We start from the raw sequence: 26645 nt of genomic DNA, 5'->3' as shown, positions 1-26645 counted from the left end.
TCTTTGATTATCACTCTATTTGTGCTGCTTGAGCAGTCTCGTCCATAAACAAAGGTCTAGTTCCTAAGCCTCAAGTCCTGGGTATATGGCTGCCTGCTGGACACTTCCACTTGGCTGCCTTACAGGCAATTAAAATGCAGCATGTTATCTAATGTTGAAGTCCTCATCTTCATATTTATGCAACATCATGTTCATTCTCATTCTCTTGTTCTCACTTCTGCATTCTCTTACTCTCCTCCCTCACTCCCTCACATCCCATCCACTTGCTTTCTGGATATCTTTTTTTACTCCTGTTTGTCCCCTGGAAGCTGACCTGTCTGTACTGTACAACAGGCTTCCCTGACCTCAGGTTTCTAGTTGAGTTTAACTAATGGGCAACATAGGCAGGAGATTAGAGAATGGAGGAAAGTGTTTATGCCCCAGATCCCTCCCTTTGGAGTCATCAACTTGGCTCCAACTAAAAATCTTGGCTCCTGTTAGCAGGCCCTTTTCACAGAGCCCTCTCTGTCTTTTGGCCCAGAATGGTAATGGAGCGTTCCATACCTTTGTAAATAATCCATTTATTAATTTTTTTCTCTAGTTTTCTCAATTCAGGATGCGATCTTATTTTCTGCTGGAATCCTGCATGAGTCACACTGTGTTCCAGTTATACCAAAATCTTTATAGTTTTCTCACTTTACTAGGTTTATCCTCTGGTTGGCATGTCCTATCCAGCCCCAAACTCCTATTTCTAATTGATTAATTGATTAATTAATGTGGTGGACAACTTTTTATTTTGACAGAATTTCAAATGGTTAGACAGATAGAAATGTTGCAGGCTAATTCAGGGATCTGCCATATAACCTTTACCCAGATGCACCAATTGTTTATATTTTGCCCCCTTTTCTTTATTATTTTCTCTGTATAGATATTTGTGTATCTATACAGAAACACACATTTTTCTGAACTGTATGCAAGTTGGAGACATTACGGCCCCTTACTCCTAAATAAATTAGAGTTATTCCTAAGAAAAAGACGTTTTCTTATGTAACCATAGTACAGTTCTTAAAATCAGAAAATTTATAAGTTGATATATATATAATAACATTATATCAATGTTATTATATATATATACACACACACACACACATATATATATATACACACACATATATATAATATCACCAGTCCATACTCAGACTTTGTCAGTTATCCCAACAGTGTGCTTCATAGCTAGTTATTTTTTCCTGGTCCAAGATCCAGTTGATAATTACATTAAATTTAGTTATCATGTCTCCGAAGTTTCCCTTAATTTGGCACAGGTAATTTTTTTTTTTTTTTGGTCACTCTTGGATATTTTTGAAGAAGACTACAGTCCAGTTATTTTACAGAATGTCCCTCTATTCTATTTTACAGAATTTTATAGAATGTCAGTTTGTGTTTTTTTGATCTTTCCTCATGATTACATACAAATTATGCATTTGGGGTAGAAATTTTACAGAAGTGATGTTGTGTCTTTTTCACTGCATCATATCAGGGGTACATGTTACCAGTTTGTCCCAGTATTGGTGATGTTTGATCATTTAGTTAAGTTGGGACCCACCAGGTTTTTTTCCTATAAAGGCTATTTTTTTCCTTCATGATTAGTAAGTAATTTGTGGGGAGACACTTTAAGATCACATAAATATCTTGTTCCTTATCAAACTTTCACCCACTGGTTTTATCATTCAGTAATGATTTTCTTCCTGACAGTTATTGCTGATGTGGAACTGTATGTGTGTGTGTCTCTCTTGTCTTGTTTCTGTTCTTTGATTTTGGCTCTTATCTCTATTTTTTCTTTCTTTCTGTCTGCTTACTTTTTTAGTTTACTTTTCTCCTTCTTGTTTCTTAAAGTGGAATCATAAATCACTGATTTTACACATTTCTTCTTTTTCTAATAGAAGCATTTAAACCTATACTTTTTTACTGAGGTATAATTGACATACCATATTATATTAGTTTCAGCTGTATAATATAATGATTTGATATTTGTATATGCTGCGAAATGATCACCACAAGTCTAGTCAACGTCTGTCACCAAACATAGTTTAGCATTATTGATAAAATACTTGAGCAATTTTTTGATAGACTTTAATGAGCTTAAAAGCCCCTCCTAGGAAATTGCCCCTCCACTCAATTGACTATTAGTCTTGAAACTAGTCTAAGAACTTTAACCAATAATGCAAAAAGGCTAATTGTCCTTAACTAGATAGTCATCTCCTTCTTTTTTAAAATCCAGTCTAACAATAGTTGTCTAACCATTTTTCCCCATGAAATGTTTCTGCCAAGATAGAATCTTTGAATTGGGCTTTTCAGAAGGCCTCTTTGTTTGAAATAAAACTCTGACCTATGCTTATAATCAATCTGAGAGTGGCTTTGTGTGTTGAAGGAATGAAGGCTTGAATGTACAAAAGAGGAATGTCTGATTGTTACTAGGCCTGAAATATTAAATGTATAAATGCTCTCAATTTGAGCTGAGGATAAATGATTCTTTGATGTCTACTAGAAAAAAAGGATTTTCCTAGGTTTTATGAATACATTTACATGAAATAATGTGGGGAAGTATATAATAAAATTTAGAGGAAGGCCACGATAGACTCACAACTCTCTCTCTAGATTCCTGTATTCATGTACTGTATTAAAACCAAGCAAATACACCTGCTGGTAGAAGCCCTAAAGACCCAAAGTTATATCTCCTCACATCTGTGCCAACAGCTGATCTCGTTCTGAACTGCCTGCTTGGTATTCCCTGGAGGTTCATTTGTCCTTATTTCTACTCCTCTTGCTAAAAGTTGTTTACAATTCCAAAACACAACATAATTTTAAAAAGTCCCATGCTTACATTACATTTGTCAATCACATTAACATGAAATTGAAATCTAGAAAATAATTTTTCTTTCTCGTCAGGAATTCTTCCATTCCCAGTATTATGGCCTTCTCAGATATAAATACATTTTAAGCGGGGAGGGGTCTGTTCTGTTCTAATGAGAAGAAAGCAAACGATTTTAAAGCCGAAATGCAATTCATTCTTCCTCTGCAATTTATTCTTCCTGGTTAAGACACTTCCCTGTTCACCTAACTTGAGGTTGAAAGCCTATTGTAGAACACCAAACTTATAGTTTGGCAGTATTTAATTATTATTTAATAGCTACTGTTCACAACTCCTCTCCATAGGAGGTTAATTATCCACTTGTGATAATCTGGTTTGTAAATTTTTCATACCTGTTATCTATCTATATACCTTTTATTGGTATCTTCTGATAAACTTTTGACCATTTCTAACTTGCTAGTGATTTCTTAAGGGAGAGGGAAGTAGGCATAAAAAACCTGGAAGTGAAGTTCTTGTTAACTGCATTTCTTGTTCAGAGAAGGGATAGTAGCAGGGAAAGGGTGGGGAGAAGAGATTCCTTAAGAGGCAAACGGTCCTATAGGATAAAGGTCACATACTCCATCACTTGATACCAGTCCTTACTTGATAGATGCTTAATAAACACTTCTTGAGTTAAAAAAAAATTTTTTTTTAATAAATTTTTAATTTACTTATTTTTGGTGGCGTTGGGTCTTCGTTGCTGCGTGCAGGCTTTCTCTAGTTGCAGCGAGCGGGGCCTACTCTTTGTTTCGGTGCACAGGCTTCTCATTGCGGTGGCTTCTCTTATTCCGGAGCACAGGCTCTAGGCACGCGGGCTTCAGTAGTTGTGGCACACAGGCTCAGTAGTTGTGGCTCGTGGGCTCTAGAGCGCAGGCCCAGTAGTTGTGGCGCACGGGCTTAGCTGCTCCGCGGCATGTTGGATCTTCCCGGACCAGGGCTCGAACCCGTGTCCTCTGCATTGGCAGACGGATTCTTAACCACTGCGCCACCAGGGAAGTCATAAAAATACTTTTTGTATTGCTATTTCTACCACCTGTTATAACTTCAAATTGTGATTTAAATGGATGCAGAGTCCTGGTTAAGGAAGCGTAGCATATGGCCTTGGATGACTGTTGCCTCATTTCCCACTGATCCAAGCTCTCTGGTATACCCAAGACTCTTGTGACATCTCAGGCTCCCAAGTAGCATACCTGTTCCTGGCCTCCCAAAAGCTAGAACTTTCTTCCTTCTTCTTCCTTCTTGTCTGTGATCCAGGATTCTGTTCCCTTGGGATTGGCCATAATCATGAACCAATTTTTAAGGACATCTGTGCTACTGTAATATTTGACAACATCTACATTTTAGTAGGACCTTTCTAAAGACTCTATTAAACCCAGAGGAATAATTCTAATGGTAGGCATTTTAGGTAGCGTGGCTGCCTCTTCTAGGGTCCTAAAATTACACCTTTTCAACAGCCACTGGCTTCCTTTATTAGGCAGGAAAGCAGTGGATAATCCTGATTGATTTCTCCACACCAACACTGCCCCAATGTGCATTTTCCTTCCCAAAGCCAGCTGCACACACTCCCTATGAAGTCAAAGACTTACTGAGCTGATAATAATAGTAATTAATATTCCTGCCAGGGAAAAGAAATAAACTGCTCATCTGCTGGGATGCATTAACTTTTTCACATTTTCAGGGAATGTTGCAAGCACTGAAAGATGTGGCTTACTGAAGAAACTCAAATAGTGGAAGAGAATTCATTTGTCTTCTGGAAAAGGAACGATTAACTATCTTCTCATTTAGCATATTTCATTAGTAGCATTTTGCAGTAAATACAACACACCTCTATTATAACATAGTTATTACAGACCTTCTAGTATATCAAGGATTCAGTTTGTTCCCTGAGACATAATTTCCTCACTAAGGAGCCTGATTTAATTCAATCAGTGCAGGGTAAGATTAGCCTTATACCCACAAGATCATTACATAAGTTACAAATATTAACACCTACTGTGCATAAAGCACTAACATTTGTACAGTCCTTTGGCATCGTGTTATATTAGCCTCTCCCATCAACTTTGTCTGGTTATCATCTCCATTTTACAGTTGAGGAAACTGAGGCTGAGAGGGTAAGTGACTTGATATTAAAGGTCACCCAGCTAACAAGCAGTAGAGCCAGGACTTGAACTGTTTCTCACATCCCACAACTTCGTGAGAAGGTAGTAAGTTATATTCTTGTTCTCAGGAATCTTACAGGCATCAAAAAGGGTACCACTCTGTTGAGGACTGCAGCACACAGAAAACATCACTTAACCAGAATACTTACAGACAGAATGTTAAAATACATTTAAATTTCAAGTCAGGGTGGAAATACTTAAAATTCACAGGGTATACTCCACTGCCCCCACTAGCCCTAGACATAATCAAGTCTTTGGTGTTAAAGGACCTTTTCATTGCTTCCAGATCATGTTAACCCTTTAGAATAGCTGAATAGAGCAGTCCTGAATGTTAAAGAGGTAGATGGCCTGGAAAAGGAATGGAGAAAAAACTTTGGCTTTTGGGCCTGACCGGTCTCTAGTTTAGGTTCATTTTCTAACCCACAGATCAAATGCCCAAGACAAGATCACATGTATGCCTACTGTAAAAATTGGGGCATAAAATGTCCCAAAATAACATTGTTACTTCTAAAAGTGAACAATTTATTTTACTCTAAGATAAAATACTTTCTATTTTGTGGAACAGGTGTTTCTGGTTTCTCTTTTAAAAATAAAAGAACATATGAATAGATATTTTGGTTTGGGTGGTTTAAAGTCTATCTTGCAGAGAAAGGCCTCTTCATTTTTTAAAAAAATTGAGGTGAAATTCACATAACATAAAAATTAACCATTGTAGGGCTTCCCTGGTGGCGCAGTGGTTGAGAGTCTGCCTGCTGATGCAGGGGACACAGGTTCGTTCCCCGGTCCGGGAAGATCCCACATGCCGCGGAGCGGCTGGGCCCGTGAGCCATGGACGCTGAGCCTGCGCGTCCGGAGCCTGTGCTCCGCAACGGGAGAGGCCCCAACAGTGAGAGGCCCCGGTACCGCAAAAAATAAATAAATAACCATTGTAAAGTGTATACTGTGGTGACATTTAGTACATTCACAGAGTTGCAACCATCACCACTATCTTGTTCTAAGACATTTTCACACTCTCAGAGGAGACCTTATGCACATTAAGAAGTCACTCTCCATTCCCACCCACCCCCTGGCAACCAATATTCTGCTTCGTGTTTCTGTGGGTTTATCTATAGTAGATTTTTCATATAAATGGAATCATACAGTACGTGACCTTTATGTCTGACTTCTTTCACTTAGCATGTTTTCAAGGTCCATTCATGTTATAGTGTGTATCAGTATATCATTTCTTTTTATGGCTGAATATAATATTCCATTGTATGGATATACAACATTTTGTTTATTCATCCATCTGTTGATGGACATTTGGGTTGTTTCTACCTTTTGGCTATTGCAAATAATGCTGTTATGAACATTTGTGTACAAACATTTGCTTGAAAACCTGTTTTCAATTCTTTGGGGTATAGACACAGGAGTGGCATTGTTGGGACATGCTAATTCTGTGGTTAACTTTTTATAGATTTGCTAAACTGTTTTCCACAGCAGCTGCACCATTTTATATTCCAACCAGCAACGTACAAGAGTTCCAATATCTTCACATTCTTGTCAACATTTTCCACTTTTTAAAAAAAATTATAGTGATCTTGGTAAGGATGAGAATTGGTATCTCATTGTGGTTTTGATTTGCCTTTTCCTAATGACCAGTGATGCTGAACATCTTTACAAGTGCTTGTTAGCTATTCATATAGAGTACTTATATATTTGGATACAAGTCCCTTATCAGGTATATGACCCTCTAGTGAATTTTTCATTAAAGTTATTGTACTTTTCAGGTCTAGAATTTTTATTTGGTTTCATGTTATAATTTCTATCTGTTTATTGATAGTCTCTTTTGGTTCAGTCATTGTTCTCCTGGTTCCCTTTAGTTCTTAGTCTATGATTTTCTTTATTTCTTTGATCATATTTAAGGCTGTTGATTTAAAGTCATTGTCTAGTAAGTCCAATGTTTTTCCAGTGACAGTTTCTGTTAATTTCTTTCTTTTTTTTTTTTTTTTTTTTTTGAGGTACGCGGGCCTCTCACTGTTGTGGCCTCTCTCGTTGCAGAGCACAGGCTCCGGATGCGCAGGCTCCACGGCATGGGGGATCTTCCCAGACTGGGGCACGAACATGCATCCCCTGCATCGGCAGGCAGACTCTCAACCACTGCGCCACCAGGGAAGCCCAATTTCTTTTTTTCATGGGAATGAGCTGTACTTTCTTTTTTCTTTGCATACCTCAATTTTTTTTGTTGAAACTGGACATTTTGAATAGTATAATGTGGTAACTTTGGTAATCAGATTCTTCCTTCTCTGGGTTTGTTCTTGTTCCTTTGTGTGCTTTGTATTTGCTTATTTAGTGACTTTTCCAAACTATTTTTAAAGACTTATTCTTTGTTGTATATGCTCTCTGCAGTCTGTTCCTTAAGCTTGTGGTCAGCTCATGTTTGATAAGATGTTCTTAAATGCCTAGAGCAAAAAGAGAACCAAAGAAAGACAAGGGAAAAAACCTCTCTCGGTCTTCGCAGATTGGCTCTGTGTTGGGCCTTCCTCTAATGCTTGGCCAGGCCATTTACAACTCCACCCTAGCATTCACACCCTGCTGATACTGAGCCTAAAGATCAGAGAGAGATTAAAGCTTAGGTTCCTGTCATGTCTTTTCTGAGCATGTGTCCTGCTCTCCGCATGTGCTTGGCTTTCTAGACTCTTCTCTCTTTCTATCTTTCTATCTTCTATCTTCTATCTTTCTACTTTTGATTAAATTGCCATAGAAGATCCAAGCCTTATTTTACATCATTGCTTCGGAAGGAGACACATTTTGTTTGTTGTGAACTTTAATTTAGTAGAATTTTTTCCCCTTTATCTCAGTTTTGTAGTGATTGTATAATTCTGAGGTTCCAACATTTCAAGATGAATGAAAGATCTTGCAAATTGATTGATGCTGTCACAGTTGTTCTCACTGTAGTTTCATTCTTGAAAGTCTGTATGTACCTTTGTCAAATGCTTTTATTGAGCACTTACTGTGGGACTGGAATTGTGTTATATACTTTATGTGGTTTTCTTATTTAACGCTGTCTACAACCCCAAGAGTTAGGTACTATTATTATCTGTATTTTATTGATAAGGAAACAAGTTTAGAGAGATCAAATAATTTACTCATATCTCTCACAGCTATGACTATGTTGTATAGCATTAAACTCTTAAGCATCATTTACTGTTTGCTTCACAAGAATGGGATTTCTAGGACTTCTTTTTTTCCACTTTATCTTCATTTCTATTTTTATTTCTACTCTTAATTGTATTATCATTTTTTACCACATTTCTCAGGCACGCAGAAACAAATCAGCAAACTAACAGAAACCACTGGAAAGTACAAACTACAAACAAAAGACTAACAGCAGTAGTGAATTCAATTTGGAATAGAATGCTATGTGTGAATAACATAGGGATAGTCCTGTAGTTCCTCCATTTCTAGAAGAAAATTCTAATGATACTTGGTTGGAGATGAAACTTGGATATTTAGAAACTTAGGAAACAGACACTCTCATTAAAAGAGTTTATTTACTGCAATGCTTATATGCTATTAAAAACAATTTTAATGCCTCAAATGGTGTTTCTAATAATGACAAGGCACTATGTCAAAGATGCATATTTGAACAAAATTGTTTCATGAAGTGTAAATGTGGAAAAGTAATATTTATAAACTAAGTTATGTGATTTTAGATGTTCTAGTTGAATTAATAGATTAACTTTTAGAAGTAGAAAAAGGGTGGTCCAGTGGTTAGGATGCCACACTTTCACTGCCCAGGGCACGGGTTCCATCCCTGGTAGGGGAGCTGGGATCCCACAAGCCGTGAGGCGTGGCCAAAAAAAAAAAGGTAGAAAAAAAAAATCTTAAGACTCTGAAGATGTGCATATCATCTCTCGTCCTTCCACCTTCAACCCAAGCCAGAGAGAGGACTAGAATATTCTTTAACTTCTGAAAATCTAGCCAGACCCCTTCTATTGCTGTAGTTTCTGCTGACCTCTAATTGCCCATAACCATGAAAATGACTTCAGGGAGCTGGAAGCTGGGCTATAGGTGGATGCAATATAGGTAAGATAAATTTTGTTAGCGAAAAGGAGGAAAGCTCAAGACCAGTATTAATACATGCACGCAAACTGGTCTTTCAGTTGTCCATGATGACCTAAGGAGCTTACCCCAGAACGTAAATCAATGCACTGCTTCCTTTACTGAAAAAGTCTTGCTATTAAAAACAAAAGTCAGTTAAACTAAATGGTGTCTTTAGTGACTCAGTTTGCATTCTGGCACAAGTTCCTTCTCTCATCATGGGCTGGTAACAAACTCTTTGTGGACTGGTATTGGTCTGAGGATCACAATTTGAAACCCCATTAAAAAGACGGTAAAGTGCATTTTGAAGAGCATATAGCCACAAGGACAAAGAGAACAGGATAGAAGAACTAAGAAGAAAACTTCAGAAACTGGAAAGAAGTTGGATAATAGTAACTAACTTTAGAAGACCAAGAAAGAAATTCTTAGCTAGTATGAGATAAGCCAAAAAGTAACCTGGCTTATATCACCAAGCCCCCAAATATATGTAATTGATAGCACCAGGTGCCTCTGGAAGTAGAGACAAAGAACTAACAACAGGAGAATTCATTGTAAGCCTGTTTCAGAAGCAGTTAGACCCTAGATCATCTCCCTAAGTCCAGTGTCTGCTTTCCCCTCATCCTGGCAAAAGACTGGTCATTTAGTCTCAAAAGGGGGTGAAAGGGTCAGAGAGTCTCTGAACTGGGAGATATCAGGCATAGTTGAGAGTGTGGAATGTTCTGAAAGCAAAAGGTTAGTGAAAGTTTATTTATTAAAAATCGAGCATCCCAGGGCTTCCCTGGTGGTCCAATGGTTGGGACTCCATGCTTCCATTGCAGAGGGTGTGGGTTCAACCCCCGGTCGGGGAACTAAGATCCCACATGCCGCACGGTGTGGCCAAAAAGTAAAAAAAAAAAAAAAAAATTTAATTAAAAAAATTTTTTTTTAAATTGAGCATCCCAGCCTTTATTCCCTACTCAGTTCCCAGGATGCTGGCAACCAGGCCTTTACCATTCAGGTAAGAAGATTGAAAGAGCTTCTCTGGGAAAGTGATAAATCAAAAAGGAAAGACCAGATTTCTGGAGTTTCAAAAGAATATGGCTCAGTTGGATTACTCTATAGAGAAAACCACACTTGACAGGCCCCATCCATATGCAGAGACTTCCAATCATCCTTTTAGTGACCGCTCTTAAATATGAGCAGACAGCCAAGGATTATAGACGTTTGAGGAAAGCATTTAATATGAAAGACTGAGACTTAAAAAAAAAAAAAGACAAAAAGCCAATTGGAGGAAGGTTTGTGGGGAGAAGTACATTTCCCAAAATTACTAATATTTTTAGAGAGATAAAAGATATTGAACTCAATCAACAAGAACAGGATGCTTTAAAAACGTTTACAGAACAAGAACAGTAACAACAGCTCTTTCAAATTAAACAAATTAAAAAGCCAATTAAATAAAAGGATTTATTAATAAAGTTGAGGAAATATCCCAGAAAGTAAAACAAAAGCTCAAAAAGGGGAGGTGTAAGACAGAAGAAAAATAAGGTTCAACTTTAGGAACTCCAGAAAGAGAAAACAGAGGGAAGGAAGTCATTAAAGAAATAAATTAAGAAGATTTTACAGAATAAAAGGGCTCACCAAATGTCTAGCATAATGGATGAAAACAGTCCCATACTGAGTAACATCACTGAGAGATTTTAGGACAAAAAGAAAATCTTAGAGTCTTTGAGATTGGGAGTGAAGGGGAAAGAAGTAGGTTTTATATGAAGTTTCAAGGATTAGACTGGAGTTACATTACTCAACAGCAACTCTGGAAGCCATAATACAATGGAAAAATGTCTTTAAAATGACTCAGGAAAACAGTTGCCAAGCTAGAGTTATATACCTAGCCAAACAATTAACTCACTGTAAGGAAAGAATAAAGACATACTGAAATAACTAAGGTTTCAAAAATTTCATCTCCCATACTGTCTTTCTTAGAAAGTTATTGGAAGATGTTCCCTACCAAGATGAAGGAATAAAGCAAGAAATTGGAAAATCATAGGGCTCAGGAAGCAGGGAACCCAATGAGAGAGAGAGAGAGAGAATGTGAGGAGTACAAAGGGGAGATTCAAGATGACAGCTGTGCAGCAGGTCTAAATAGCAGCCCAGTCCATATTAGAGCAAGTCAGAGACTCCTGAATATATTTTTTCAAGAAGAAGGAATTAATAGACTACTGTACCTGATGTATTTAAGTGTACTGAGAGGAGAGTTATAAAATTGGTGGAGAGGTTGGGGTTAAGTTAGTGTAAAGTAGTGTGCAAAAAAAAAGTAAAGGGTGAAAGAATGAAAGATAGATAGATAGATAGATATTATTGGGCTGCAGTCATCTCATTGAACCTCATAAGAAACCCTGAACCCGAATTGCCCAGCCATGGGGTTCCTGGATTCCTGACCCAGAGGAAATGAATGAGATAATAAATATTCATTGTTGTTTTAAAGCTAACCTAAGTTTTAGGTTAATGTATTATGTAGCAATAGATAACTAATACAGATTTTGGTACCTGGAAGTAGGCTGTTGCCATAATGAAAACTTAAAAATGTGGGAGTGGCTTTGGAACTGATTAGTGGGAGGAAGTTGGAAGGACCTTGAGATAGTGGAAGACTGAAGATCCTTGTAAAGACTGTTATTAGAAGCTTGATAACCTGTGAGGTTACCAGTAAAGACTTTAAGGAGAATGAGGACAATGTTATTGGAAACTAGAGGAAAGGAGATCCTTGCTATGCTGTGGCAAAAAAAAAAAAAAAAAAAAAAAAAAAAAGTAGCAACACGGTCACCTACAGTAATATGCAAAGTAGAAAATATATTTAATAAACTGGGTGATAGAGCTAAGGAAATTTCCAGACAAAGTGTTAGAAGTGCTGCATGGCTGCTTCTTGCTGCTTATAGTAAAATGCAAGGGGAGTGCCTTAAAGGAAGGACTATTAAATATAAAGGAGCCAGGAACTGTTGGGTTTGAAAATTCCCAGCCCCTCCAATGGCAAATGATGCTAAAATTAGAGATGGCTTTCTGGCAAAGATTAACTCCAGGGCACAATCAGAAAAATATAGTCTAAAAATGAAGCCAAGATATGACTATAATATCTGTGTTATGACCTCAAGAGATTTAAGGCAGTGCCTCAAAGAACCACTGTCAGACACTTAAGAGTGTTGTTCCTCAGCAGCCTTTGCAGAAGAGGGCTTTTCTCAGAGATTTGTGAGTAGGGCTTTTGCCTAATGGTTTGAAACCGAATAAGATTCACGAAAGACCTGCAAAGTTTTTTTGTTTGTTTTTTCTTAAACTTTGTTACCGTTTAATCATTGACAATGTTCTCTACACTAACGCCACATTCGTAGTCATCAGTGCTGTTATGATCTGCAAAGTTTTTAAGAGAATTGTATTAGCAGAAACACCAGCAGGATTGAAAGGAATGGATAGAATAAAATGAAAAGAAGCTTTCGGGCCTCAAAAGTTGTAGGGGCATGAAGCAGTCTGTAGAAACTACTCAGCCGCAAATATGGGCTCCCTTTCATGGAAAAGGAGGGATGACTCAGAGGGTAGAACCAAGAGCTGTGGAGAATCATTCCTGTATTCTGAGTTCTAATCAAGGAACTGCTAACATGTGCCCAATGGATTTCAGATTTGCTAGTTACTAGGAACTCCTCTAAACCTCCTGATTTTCCCCTTTTGGAGTGGAGGGTGTATAGCAACTATCCTTTGCATGTCTCACCATTTTATAGTGTTGCGTGAGTGTGTGCTGGGTAAAGAACTTGTCTCTGTGGTTCACAAATCTTAAGGTTGAGAGAAACTGTGCATGAGGGGTGTCATCCCTGAGTTACTTTAAGTGGTGAGATCCTGGACTTTAAGCTGATGCTGTAAATGAATGAGACTTTGGGGTGGTGTGGGAGGACTAAAGGTAGTTTGCATTTAGGTGGCTGGAGTGTGGGGTGTGGTGGTTTACAAACATGTCTTCAACAGGTGGAGCTGGGCTGCCCTGGGGGTGCAGTGGGTAAGCATCCATCTGCCAATGCGGGGGACATGGGTTCCAGCCCCGATGCGGGAAGATCCCACATGCCACGGAGCAACTAAGGCCGTGTGTCACAACTACTGAGCCCATGTGCCACAACTACTGAGCCTGCACTCTAGAGCCCGCGAGCCACAACTACTGAACCCACATGCCACAACTACTGAGCCTGCGCTCTAGAGCCCACGTGCCTCAACTACTGAGCCCATGTGCCACAACTACTGAGCCTGCGCTCTAGAGCCCATGAGTCACACTGCTGAGCCCGTGCACCACAACTACTGAGCCTGCGCTCTAGGGCCCCCGAGCCACAACTACTGAGCCCACACGCCACAACTACTGAAGCCCACGTGCCTAGAGCCCATGCTCCGCAACAAGAGAAGCCACCACAATGAGAAGCCTGCGCGCCGCAACGAAGAGTAGCCCCGCTATCTGCAACTAGAGAACACCCACGCGCAGCAACGAAGACCCAACACAGCTGAAAAAAAAAGGTGGAGCCGAATTCCATTCCCCTTGAATGTGGGCCAGATTTAGTGACTTGCTTCTGATGAATAAAATGCGGCAGAAGTGATGCGACATGGCTTTTGAGGGTAGGTCATAAAAGGATAGCTTCTGCCTGGCGCACACTCCATCTCTCTCTTATTCTCCTTTCCTCTGCCACCTCCGTCTCTCTTTCAGATCACTTATTCTTTAGGAAAGCCAGCTGCCATGTTGTGAAGACACTCAAGCAGCTCTTTGGAGAGTAGAGGGACCCAGATGAGGAGGAACTGAGGCTTCCTGCCAAAACCCAGCACCAGTGTGCCAGTAATATGTAAAATAAATCCTTCAGCCCTGGTCAAGCCTTCAGGTGACTGCAGCTCTGACTGACAACTTGCTGCAACCTTGTGAGAAATCCTGAAATGGCTGAGCTGTTCCTAAATTCCTGGCACAGAGACCATATGAGATAGTAAGTGTTTATTGTTGTTCTAGTCCACTGAGTTGGGGCAGTTAGTTACACAGCAATAGATTAACAATGGATCTAGCCAAAATTGTGATATAATCGTAATGGGAGGAAAATGGACCTCTCAAAATCTACCCACCTAAATACGTAAAGTGAATTGTCTATGGTCATGTTAATGTAGGGAGGCAATACGTTTTTTCATATTTTTCACAGTGATAGACTGATAACATATAACTAGCATTCTTTGCACTCTGTCTTTAAAAATGAATAGACAGGGCTTCCCTGGTGGCGCAGTGGTTGAGAGTACGCCTGCCGATGCAGGGGACACGGGTTCGTGCCCAGGTCCAGGAGGATCCCACATGCCACGGAGCGGCTGGGCCCGTGAACCATGGCCGCTGAGCCTGCGCATCCGGAGCCTGTGCTCCGCAATGGGAGAGGCCACAACAGTGAGAGGCCCGCGTACCACCAAAAAAAAAAAAAAAAAGTGCTTAAAAAAAAAAGAAGAGTAGACATGGATTAAAAGCAAAGAATTTTAGAGATGGGAGGAAAATAAGAGATTATGTAATTCACGTCTTCTGTTTAGAGGGAATTTTAGAAATAGTAGGTACACAATATATGGTTTTGGTGTATGTATGACATACATCTATTTATTCTGAAGGTATTATTTAAAATTTTGATTTATCAAAATAATACCTATACATAGTTAAACAATCCAATATTACTAATATCTTTCTTATCAAAAACAGTCCTATCCATTTTTGTATCCCAAGACAGCCACTTTTACCTTTTAACATGAATCTTCTGATAATCACCCTCATAGTTTCAGATAATGAGATTATACTATTGTTTCTCGATTTATTAGCTTTAGAGAGTATTTACTGACTTTGCATTATGATCATGGAGAATTTCTTTCTTATCCCAACTTCTCCAATTTCCCAGTAGAATTAGAATTTTCAGTTAAGCCAGTGCTTAATATTTACACCATAAATATAAATAGTTTTCACTGCTGAGTCAGGTAATATACAATGATTATCTGTCTTCATATGGACGTTTGTTTTCTTGGAGTTAATTATTTCCTTTTATTTATTTTACTTAATTTTCTATATATGTACAGCTTGTTTGGTACTCATGTATTAACAGATCCGATGAATGCCCGGCAATCATTGTTTCAAATTCAAACACATCATATAATCCATCCGACCCACAGCCTTCTGTCCTCTTGCTCAAATAGGGACAGTGGCTCTCTAGACTAGCTGTCATGTTAGGACTTTCCTTAGCCATTCTGGTTTGGGGATTGTTTTTGAAAGATTTTGCTAATGTGAATATAACTAGAAGGAGGAAGCATTAATATTTTAAAGAGAATCCTAAATTATTAATGTATACTGCTTCTATGTCCTAGATTCACCAGCCTGTGAGGTCACATAAAATGAATTCACTTTTGCTTTTGATGCCCAAGGTATAGGGGCTCAAGTCTTCACAGTTTGAATGCAAGATCTTAGCACCTTTGCAACATTGCAACTTTGCAAAGTGCTCTCTGAGTTTTTCTGGGGGTCCACAAAAGGGATATACTTACTAACTAGTCTATCCACTGGTTACCACAAGGCACTTGCTGTGTTTTTCCTCTTCTGCTGTGACCCCCTGGCCGATGTGTATTGCCCTGAATGCTGTTTGAAGGGGCTGATGGTCTCCCTCACTGCTGATGGTATTGCTCGTAAGATAGATGTTATATTTGCCAAGGGTGTTTTTTCCTGATGTCGCCATTGCCAGGAACACCAGGGGTACTAGGCTTGGTGGGAGGTAGTTAGACTGACCCTTTCCCCACTTCCACACCGCTTTCCTACTCCCCCTCCTCCATTGCTCAAAATCCAGGGTTTACAGACTCTTTCGGCTTCTCCTTTTTGTAGTTTCCTACTTACACACCTGCCCATAGCCCCTCTGTCCAATGCAATGATAATCAACAGTCACAACCAGCTGCTAAGCACCGATTTCAGCGGGGACAACACAAAAGCCAGAAGGCTCAGACACATAGCTCAGCCACATAACTTATTCCCAAACCAGAATGTTCAACATTTATATTCTAAAGAGGTTCTCAAGCCAGAGAAACAGTCAGCTTTAAAGTGAGATGAAGTCTTCATTCTGGAGATAGAACAGTAACTTGCAGCTTTCAAATAATGGACCGCTTTCTCTGCTAAACAAGATTTTACATGCCTTAGCATCTCCTCTCAATCCAAGCACCATATTGCCAATCTTTAAACACATATGTCCATATTCTTTTAGAAACCCCAAAGAGTTTTTTTCTTTGGGTAAATTTGGAAGCCTTCTATTGCTATCTGTAAGTAATCAAACAGAATTGAAATACTAAATATTTCAGACTACTAATTCAGACTGACCTTTGCTCTAAACACTGTCTAAACTTGCTCAGTTAGCATTTCCAAAGAATACTTAAAAGTGGAGATGCTACCAACAGGAGAGCTGCCAGCAGACCACAGAAGAGGAAAGGCCTTTTCTTGTGAGGTTTAAAGCACTACCGTGCTGGTCTTTTGGGCCAAATGAGAGAATGGTTTTCAAAACAAAGGCCATGTTATTCCAGCAAAACATTTCAGGTGGTACCCAAGACCCTTCATCATCTTCCCCTGCCTTCCTGGCCAGTGCCATCCCCCCCTCTTTAATGTTCCAGTTTTCTTCATTTAGTGGATGAGGACAGTTAGAGTCACACTTTACCTAGTCAGTAAGAAGTAGAGCCAGGATTTTAACCCAGGTGAATTTGACCTCAAAACTGGTGGCTCTTTCCTGCTTACCTCATCGTGATGTGTCACTTCCTTACGGTCACTACAGAGGCAACTGTAAGGAAGAAGAATTTATCTGGGGAGCTACCCAGCCATGTGGCTTATCTGGGATTTCCCTGGCGTACATCCGTAATGGCTCCCTGCTGATACATGGTCTACGTTGAAGGAGGTTCTGGATTGGATACCCTGTGCGAGCAGACCTAATCCCGAACCTCACTGTCCCTCCTTTTTCTTCTAATGCCTTTTCTCCCATCCCTTTTTCAAAGAGAGACCAAGCAACTGGTTGCTGATCCTGTACTCTGCTCCCCATAAGTCACCCAAATGGCAGCCCTGGCTTACCTTTCCTACGACATCTGTTAATAGCTTCAGGGCCAGAGGATCATGAACCAAGGAGTCCGTGTAAAAGGAGCCAAGGTATTTCTTTGGGTTGGTTGGATTGTCCTGGGCACACAGATCTGGACGCATGCTGAATCCATGGGAGATTCTTCCTACTGTGTAGGGGAAGGAACCACCTGCAAGTAAAGGGACTAGTGTTAATTGAAAAGGATTCTTTTCAACCCTCATGTTGTATGCAAAGAGAAGTTACTGTAGCCCAGCTAGTTAACTGTATTTACAAAGGATCTACTGGGTTCCAAATGTGAGAGAAGACCCAGAAAAAAGAATAAAGTTTAACTCATCTAGAAATTCAGATTTAAGGAATTTATCCTAAAGAGAGAAGACAAGTGTATAAAGATGTGTGGTCAAGGTTTTCAAATGTAGCTTGGTTATAATAGAAAAATACAGAGGGAGCCTTTCAGTTGGGGAATATCTAAATAATGATGGCATATCCATAAAATGCATTGTCATGTATACAGCCATCAAAAATGATGAAGCTCTGTACTCACTGACATGGAAAGATGTCTCCATGTGCTGTTGAGAAGGAAAAGCGGATTAGAGAACAGTGTGTGTAGTTTGATATTGTGTGTGTGTATTCAAGGGTCACAAACTCACTTACCTACAGGGACCAAGCAGGAAATGGAAATGAATGAAACAGGCCTGTTTGTAAACAATAGTGAATGGTAGGGACTATTGCAAACTGGAGAGCTTGTGGTAGCTTGTGGTCTGACGAGAGATTTAAATGAAAAACAAAACAAAATCAAGTAAACTGTGCCAACCAAACTAAACTTGTCTGCAGAAATGGAATTTGGTCCTTGAACCATCATATACTTTATAACTAGAACAACTACCAGGACTAAATTGTGTCCCTCCAAAATTGTGTCCCTGACCCCCAATGTGACTGTATTTGTAGATAAAGCCTTTAAGGAGATAATGAAGCTTAAATGAGGTCATAAGGTGGGATCCTCATCCTACAGGACTGGTGTCCTCATAAGAAGAGGAAGAGACATAGGAACTCTCTCTCTCTCTTCCTGTGAACACACAAAGAAACGGCCATGTGGGGACACAGTAAGAAGGCGGCCTTCTGTAATCCAGGAAGAGAGACCGCACTATAAACCAGCTGCACTGGCATCTTGATCTGGGAACTCCATAACTGTGAGAAAATACACTTCTGTTATTTAAGCTGCCCAGTCTGCGGTCATATTCTGTTACGGCAGCCCAAGCTGACTAATACAGATAGGGTCTTACCTCCATGTGCAAAACATACTTTCAGTTTAGGAAACTTCTCGAACACTCCACCCATGATCATGGAGCAAATGGCTGTGGTGGTCTCTGCGGGCATTCCTGGAAGAAGAAACAGTCATGACGTATAGTGCTTGTCATCACGAGCAAGAAGTTCAGTGATGTTAATGGCAGGGGAATGGGACCTTGCTGAGAAGCGCAGGGTCCCTGTGCCCTAGCATGGCTTGGTTGTACGCAGGCCATGACTTTGGCAAGCAGAAACCATCTGACACTTCCTATTTGCCACTTGCAAGTAGAGTCATCTAATGGCTAGAAGAGTCAAGGAGCCAGAGGACCTGGCTTTTGTCCTGATTCTCCCAGCCTCCATTTTGTGTGCAGGGGGGCAAGCAGAGTACAGTGAGTCTAGGCTGAACCCTTTCTCCTCCAACTGTTTGCTTCTTGGCCTTTGACAAGTAATTTAATGCCCCCGAGTCTGGGCTTCTTCACCTGTGAAATGGGGACAGTGTTGCCCATCTTGGAAGGCTGTTGTGGAACCTTGCAAATGATAATGCTGGGAAAGTTCTTGCAACTTTGATGAACCTTGCAAATGATGATGCTGGGAAAGTTCTTGGCCAGAGCTTCACATTGCAGGGGCTCGACAAATATGATTTGCCTCCCTGCTTTAATTTCCTCATCTGTAAACTGGGGTTAAGAATGGTTAGTTCTCGCCACTTAGTGAGTGCTCAATAGATATTAACTAATATTAATATTTCTGCCAAATCTTTACTGCTTCTTGGAGCTGAGGTTGAAAATAACTGGATTAAAATGAATTATTTCAAGTGCTTTGTGCTTCTAGAAGAGGCAGCTGGTCCATGCCTGATGCCTTCACCTCCATGGAGTCCATCTGGGCTATATTTCCAGATGACTGCTTTTCAGACTGTGATTAAGAAATCTCTGGGGGCTCTGTGACTGAGCCCTGGGCCTTCTGGGGAAGCCTGATTCTCTGGCTGCCTAGTGGGCCTTTACTGGTTGTTCATCCTGCCTTAGGCCTGTCACTGTTCCATGAACAGAGATGCCCCTGGCTCCCTGGATCCTTGGCCTCTTGAGAATTCTGGAAGCATGATGGATTCACATCTGTCTGGGAGTGATTTGTGGGCAGAGTTTCCTGCAGGCGGGGGGATAGACAGCATCCCTTCCCTTTGGTCCTGTGATTCTGCTTTCCATTAACTACCTGGACAAAAACCCCACAATTGTCTATATAGGAGCCAAAGTGGAATATTTATAATGTAAATTGGATCATGGCCCTGCCCTGCTGGGAATCCTCCAGTCTCCTAAAGACTGCCTTTGCATCCAGTATAAAATTCAGAAATTAGCCTGTTTGTTTATGACCTGTGTACTTGTCAACTCAGGCTTCAGGGGGGCAGAGGTTTTGTCCATGTCTGGTACATCTTCAGTGCCTGGTGTGGCTAGAAAGGATCAATATATGTGTTGCATAATGAGGGATGAAATGATCCTCTATGTAAATGCTCTCCTTTGTTTTTCATGTGGGAAGTTGCAATGCAAATAAGTTTGTGGAACTTGTCAAAGTGTTGTGTGAATTAGGATGAGATTTTCTTAGAAGCCAGAGAGCACAGGGGCTACTTAGTTTATCTCTTCCGACTAATTGTTGCTCAAGAATTTGGTGGGGGATGGGTAGGAAGCTGCCTTACTAAACACATTCAGTCTCCAAAAGCAATAACAAGGGCATGAAATGTCAGAGCAGAAAGAGAATCCGGACCAGCTCCTATCCAGAGCTTGGTAGGCTCAGTAAAGGTCTCTCCTCTTTGCCCTTCCCTTACCCTCAGGTGGAACCATGGGTGAACAGTGCAGGTGGCAAAGAGCAGGTAACAGGGGACTTGAAAGCCTGGTCATCTGCAATCTAGGGTCTCAGATCCTTAGGTGGTAGAAGCTGACCTTCTTTCTGCTTGTAACTCCAGGGTTCTCATTTGTAAGGGCTGATGCGATCATTGGCTTCTAAAAATCTATTAGACAGGCATGGCTACTTTTTTGCAGAGCCTTTTTGGGAGTCTGTGTAGTGAGGTGGTGGCTTTGGAGTCAGACAGATCTATGTAAATTCCATTTTCACTTTTTAACTATGCGACCTGCACAACTTAACCACTTCGAGACTCAGTTTCTCCATCTATAAAATGGCTATTACAGGGAATTCCCTGGTGGGCCAGTGGTTAGGACTCCGGGTTTCCACTTCAGGGGGCACGGGTTTGATCCCTGGTTGGGGAGCTAAGATAACCTGCAAGCCATGTGGCCCAGCCAAAAAAAAAACAAAAAAAAACCTGGCTATTATAGTGTCAACCTCATAAAGTTTTGTGTGGATAAGATTAAAATTAAATGAGGTAATCTAACTGAATCACTTTGCTGTATACCTGAAACATTGTAAATCAACTATACTTCAATTAAAAAAATTAAATGAGGTAATACATATAGCACTATCCGAGTAAGAGCTCAATAACTCACAATCCTGTTAGTTATTCATACTTTCTCTCTTTGACATAATAGGGTCCCATAGATAATTGGAAAAACTAAGGGCTTGACTCTCTTTTCCAGATCCCAAGCTGACACAAACCTATGAGCCAAGGGAACCAGTATTTGGCCATCCGTCCATCCATCTGCATGTCCCAGGGGTGCACAAATAGGGAACAGTTCAGCTTTTCAGCCTCCTTCAAAGAAGCAATGAGAGAGTGAGGGGGTTATTTGGATGAGGCAGCAAATTATAGGGCACTATTTTAGGGTATTGCTTTTCTCTGGGTCTACAGTGATCTGAATAAATAAACTAAAATATTTTTGAAATTTTTTCTGATCTATATAAAAGAATATTGATAAACTCTGCTCCTGCTTGGCAACTAAAAAGAACACTTAGAATTAACAAGGGTGTTGGTGGATTTAACATTGAGGTTGATGAAACATCTACCCTTGAAACACTTTGGCTGAGAGCAAAACACTCAAGGACTGATCTCACACCTCAAACGTGAGGAAATTTCCCCTGCTGGTTCCTGTTTGGTCCCCTCTTTCGGAAGGACTGCTTAGATTGTAGTGTTGAAGTCAGGGGTGGAGTGTTCCCTCCTCTCCCTCTCTTGGAAACCCGAAGATGTGGAAAGTGAGGAAGTGATGGGTTGGGAGCCAGGGGCTCATAACTGGCCTGACCTACGCCATCTGGCCACTCCGAGCCTGACACTGGGTGGGAATTTCTGGGATCTACAGGCACTCACAAAGCCTCAGGACCACAGCTGAGCGCCTGAAGAGTCCGCTGTGTATGAGATGACTTTAGAAAGGAAAGAGCTCTCAGTGCCTCAGCCAGGCAGGTACTGAAAAGACTGTCATGAGCAAACCTGCTCCAGGACCTTCTGGGAAATAGAAATACCATCTGGAGGAAATGACCTTTATTCGACACAATGGTTAATTAGAAAAAGTCCTCACAACAGGCTTTTAATATTAGTTGCTTGTCAAGGTTCAAAACAGATTTTCCTTGGACCATTTCTTTTTTTTTTTTTGCGGTATGCGGGCCTCTCACTGTTGTGGCCTCTCCCGTTGTGGAGCACAAGCTCCAGACGGGCAGGCTCAGCGGCCATGGCTCACGGGCCCAGCCGCTCCACGGCATGTGGGATCTTCCCGGACCAGGGCACGAACCTGTGTCCCCTGCATCGGCAGGCAGACTCTCAACCACTGCGCCACCAGGGAAGCCCTGGACCATTTCTTTTCCAAATATATTGGGGTGCTGGGGTGAATCATCCTACCTCTACATATAAACATTTGGGCTAACCAGGCTGATGCAATGTGACTTGTGTACATAAGCCTTTTCAAAATGGAGAAATAATCCCGGGACAATAGGGGATTCTGGAAGTGGCAGGCAACGGGCAGATTGAAGAAAGCCCTCCTAATTCAACAGGTTCTGGGGAGCGGAAGAGATAGAAATCTTTTGAAGGGAGAGGAGCTGATTGGTTTCTAATAACGGATGCAGGCTGGAAAGAGTATCAACTTCTTGGGATGGTTTGGGCTTGACAAAGGCGTGTGATCCTGGTATCTTGGTTGGATTTCACTCCTCATAAGGATAAAGCTTTATTCTGTGTACGTGTGATGGTTCATTTCTATTCAATTCAAATTAACAAATATTTCTGATCACCTTCTGCATGTGAGACATTGTAGAGAATATAAAAAGAAGCCACTTATACCCTCAAAATCATGATAGTTTAAATTTAGTGAGCACTTACCATGTGCCAAAGCTGTTTATATATATATGTATATATGTATATTTTATATATAATATATATCCTATGTATATTATATACTACTATGCATTTTATATATATTATATATACTCATATATTTTTGTATATTATATTTATTTTATACATAGCATATTTTATACATAGCATAGCATAGCATATTTTATACATAGCATATTTTATACGTAACAATTGTTAACTAGTTTAATCCTTTATGAGATGAGCACTTTCATTACTCCCATTTTATATAACATATGTATTATTATATATTTATATATTATATATTATATATTATATCTAATTTAATATATTTAATATATATTTTAATATATATAGCAATTTTACAATTGTTAACTAGTTTAATCCTTTATGAGATGAGTACTTTTATTACTCCCATTTTAAAGAGAAGGAAACTAAGGCAGATAGAGGCTAAGTAACTTACTCAGGTCTTCTGGCTGATAAATGATAGGCAGTCTGCCACTACCACTCTGTTTGCTTCGTACTCACCACAAAATCATTTTTGTACCTGAAAACTGACCTGAGCGTGTGCTGTTGGGTTTGCTCACTAAGAAGGGAGGTCTAGGAGATAAGGGGGACAGTTGGGTGCTCTGGAGCTCAGGCTGCCCTCGAGATGACGAAGCCAACTTGGCTCACAGAAACTCCTCTCATTTGTTTCAGCACGTTACTGATGCGAGTTAGATAGTGCTAAGGCTGGCAAGTCTTGCTAACCAAACAAATGTGCTATCAACTCCAGGACATCACAAGTCACATGGGGCCAGGATGCTCTTTTGAATCCCCACAGAGACTGGTATCCCCCAAAACAGCCTAGTTAGAATGATTGATTGAGCTGGTCACATAAATGAAAATATCCATTTGGACCCCAATGGGCTGCTATTGCGTTCTGAGCCCCTTAGTAATTCATAAAGCTGATTCCAGTGAATCCTAAAATGACCTACAGCTGAAGACTTGCTCATACTGTGCTGAAACAATTTGGATGCACAAGTAAATACATCCTCTTTCAGAGCTCATTAAAGTTTCTAGAAAACATTCACTGGATCAGTTCAGCCACTGCAGCCAATCATCTTCTGGGAGTCTGATATTTAGAGGAACATTAACTAAATCTTTCAGGTCATTAGGAGGCAATTTAACAGGCAGTCCCCCAGCTGGTGGGCAGTGTCCACAGATACAGGCATGGAATGCATTCTGCATGTAGTCAGAGCTCAATAAATATTAAATGAATAAATCATCAGTGATTATATTGCCTGATGAGTCTACCAACATCTACTTAATTCATTATTGAAGATTTTGCATTTACAGTGAAAATAACAGAAAATGATACTATTATAATTCTAGGAGGCAAGTAAGAAATTTTTAAAAAATGCAATTGAATAAAGAATTATGCATCTTGAATCCTGGAATTAAGGAAAGCAGATTTATGTACAGAAAGAACAGAAGGTAGAGAGGACCATGGGACTGTGGACACTTCTGTTGGATATTTCAGAAATGGATGGCACTGTGTTTTTGAAAATGTATCTCATTATGCAATATTTCAAATATAGAAAGTTATAAACAACTAAAATGAACACCCATATATTTACCATCTAGTTTCATCAAATGTTAACATTTTGATGGTATTATTTTTGTTGCATATTTTTATTATACTACATTTTAAAAATATATGGCTTAAAAAGTATCTTAATTGCGGGCTGGTTAAATAAAACATATCCATATATTGGAATATTATGCAGTTATTTTAAAATCATGCATTGAGAGAATTTTCACTTAGGTTGGAAATTCTCAATTAGGATACAAAATCGCATGTTTAGGGGCTTCCCTGGTGGCACAGTGGTTAAGAATCTGCCTGCCAATGCAGGGGACACAGGTTTGAGCCCTGGTCCGGGAAGATCCCACATGCCGCAGAGCAGCTAAGCCCGTGCACCACAACTACTGAGCCTGCGCTCTAGAGCCCGCGAGCCACAACTACTGAGCCCATGTGCCACAACTACTGAAGCCTGTGTGCCTAGAGCCCATGCTCCGCAACAAGAGAAGCCACCACAATGAAAAGCCCGTGCACCACAGCGAGGAGTAGCCCCTGCTCGCTGCAAGTAGAGAAAAGCCTACACACAGCATCAAAGACCCAATGCAGGCAAAAATTAAAAAAATTAAAACATTATTTAAAAATCACATGTATAGTGTATTTCCAATTTCATTAAAATATAAAATATGCAGATGTATGCAAATAAAAAGATAAATGGGGCTTCCCTGGTGGCGCAGTGGTTGACAGTCCGCCTGCCGATGCAGGGGACACGGGTTCGTGCCCCGGTCCGGGAAGATCCCACATGCCGCAGAGCGGCTGGGCCCGTGGGCCATGGCCGCTGAGCCTGCACGTCCGGAGCCTGTGCTCCGCGATGGGAGAGGCCACAACAGTGAGAGGCCCGTGTAGAGCAAAAAAAAAAAAAGATAAATGAAATGTACTATTAACAGTGTTTACTCATCTTTGGGTGGCAGAATTATGGGTTCTTTTTGTTTTCCTATTTATTTAAAGTATAGTTCGTTTACAATATTGTGTTAGTTTCAGGTGTACAGCATAGTGATTTGGTTTGTTTTTTGCAGATTCTATTCCATTACAGGTTATTACAAGATATTGGGTATAATTCCTTGTGCTATACAGTAAATCCTTGATGCTTATTTATTTTATGTATAGCTGTTTTCCTCTTTAAACATTTTTGTATTTTCTGCAGGTTCTTCTAAATTATTTCATAATTTTGAAAAATGTTAAGAACTTTTTTCCAAAGCAAAAACAAATACTTTGGGGTATGTCATTAACCTGATTCTTTTGCACAGTGGCTGTGGTGAGGGTAGTATTTTGGCTTCCAAATGAAACTTTTTTTTTCCAGTTTACATAACCTCTTTATTTAAAAAAATTTTTTTTAATTTTTAGTTTATATTGGAGCACAGTTGATTAACAATGTTGGGTTAGTTTCAGGTGTACGGCGAAGTGATTCAGTTGAGCATATACATGTATCTATTCTTTTTCAAATTCTTTTCCCATTTAGGTTATTACAGAATATTGAACAGAGTTCCCTGTGCTATACAGTAGGTCCTGGTTGGTTATCTATTTTATTCCAAATGAAACTTTAAAAGGAGATCAAGGGGGCTAGAAAGAAGAGAGATTTCACTGAGTTAACTTAGGGCTGGCCTGGGAAGCATTTCCACCTGTCCCTCTTCTAGTAGGATGGCCCACTTATTTGGGGGAGCTCTTTCCACATTTCCCCCTACATCTAGCATGTCATCAGGCATCTCTCCCACCCAGGGACACCGAGCACAGTGCCTGGCCACGCTCCGAGAGTGAGCGCCACGTACTCACCGCGTACACTGGGAAGAGTTCCTGGGCGTTCAGGTCCCACTCGTTGATGTGGGAGCCAATCTGAACCCCCGGAAAGCCCAGCTCCTTCACACAGCGCTCCAGCTCCTTGACCGCCAGCTCAGGGGCCTGCATGGGCAATGTCCCCAGACCCACAAACCTCCTCGGGTGGCTCGCAACAGTGGCAGCTAGGTCATTGTTTAGAAGCTGGCACAGCTCTAAAGTGTCCTGAGGTTTCGCCTGGTGGAGACAGGTAAGGGAAAGCACATGGTTCAAAACTTACTTCTTTAGATATTTACTCTGATCAGCACCTCCTCAGGGCTCAGTCACTTGTCACTCTCAGTGGCTTTACCCCTCAGAAAGCTGAAGCACAGGCTGAGTTAGGCCTTGGCCACAGGAGACCCAGAAGCCATTCATTGCCAAGGCAAAGAAAACTGCTAGCATATTGCTGATTAATTAGAAAAACTGGGGCTGTAATCAGAAGGGCCTGGAATCCTACACTAGACATGGAATGAGGGTGGGCCACCCCACC

The 26645-nt window shown here is 40.4% G+C and overlaps 1 protein-coding gene and 1 long non-coding RNA gene across 3 annotated transcripts in view; one reads left to right on the top strand and one right to left on the bottom strand.

The window, feature by feature from the left end:
- Positions 1 to 26645, top strand: part of LOC307188210 — a 149503-nt gene that overhangs the window by 42718 nt on the left and 80140 nt on the right. The window lies entirely within an intron of this gene.
- Positions 1 to 26645, bottom strand: part of ACMSD (aminocarboxymuconate semialdehyde decarboxylase) — a gene marked incomplete at its 3' end in the record, with an annotated part of 62540 nt that overhangs the window by 11774 nt on the left and 24121 nt on the right. For both annotated transcript variants that reach the window (XM_079925002.1, XM_079925003.1), the window contains 4 exons: positions 26117 to 26353; positions 21093 to 21186; positions 18500 to 18595; positions 17216 to 17388 (listed from right to left, as the gene is read on the bottom strand). In XM_079925002.1, the coding sequence (XP_079781128.1) occupies positions 17216 to 17388; positions 18500 to 18595; positions 21093 to 21186; positions 26117 to 26353 (600 nt within the window). The remainder of the gene's footprint in view (positions 1 to 17215; positions 17389 to 18499; positions 18596 to 21092; positions 21187 to 26116; positions 26354 to 26645) is intronic.

The sequence above is a fragment of the Stenella coeruleoalba genome (assembly GCF_951394435.1).
Source record: "Stenella coeruleoalba genome assembly, chromosome: 6".
NCBI classification, from domain to species: Eukaryota; Metazoa; Chordata; class Mammalia; order Artiodactyla; family Delphinidae; genus Stenella; species Stenella coeruleoalba.
Note: the sequence above shows the minus strand (reverse complement) of the source record. Positions and strands in the feature narration are given on the sequence as shown.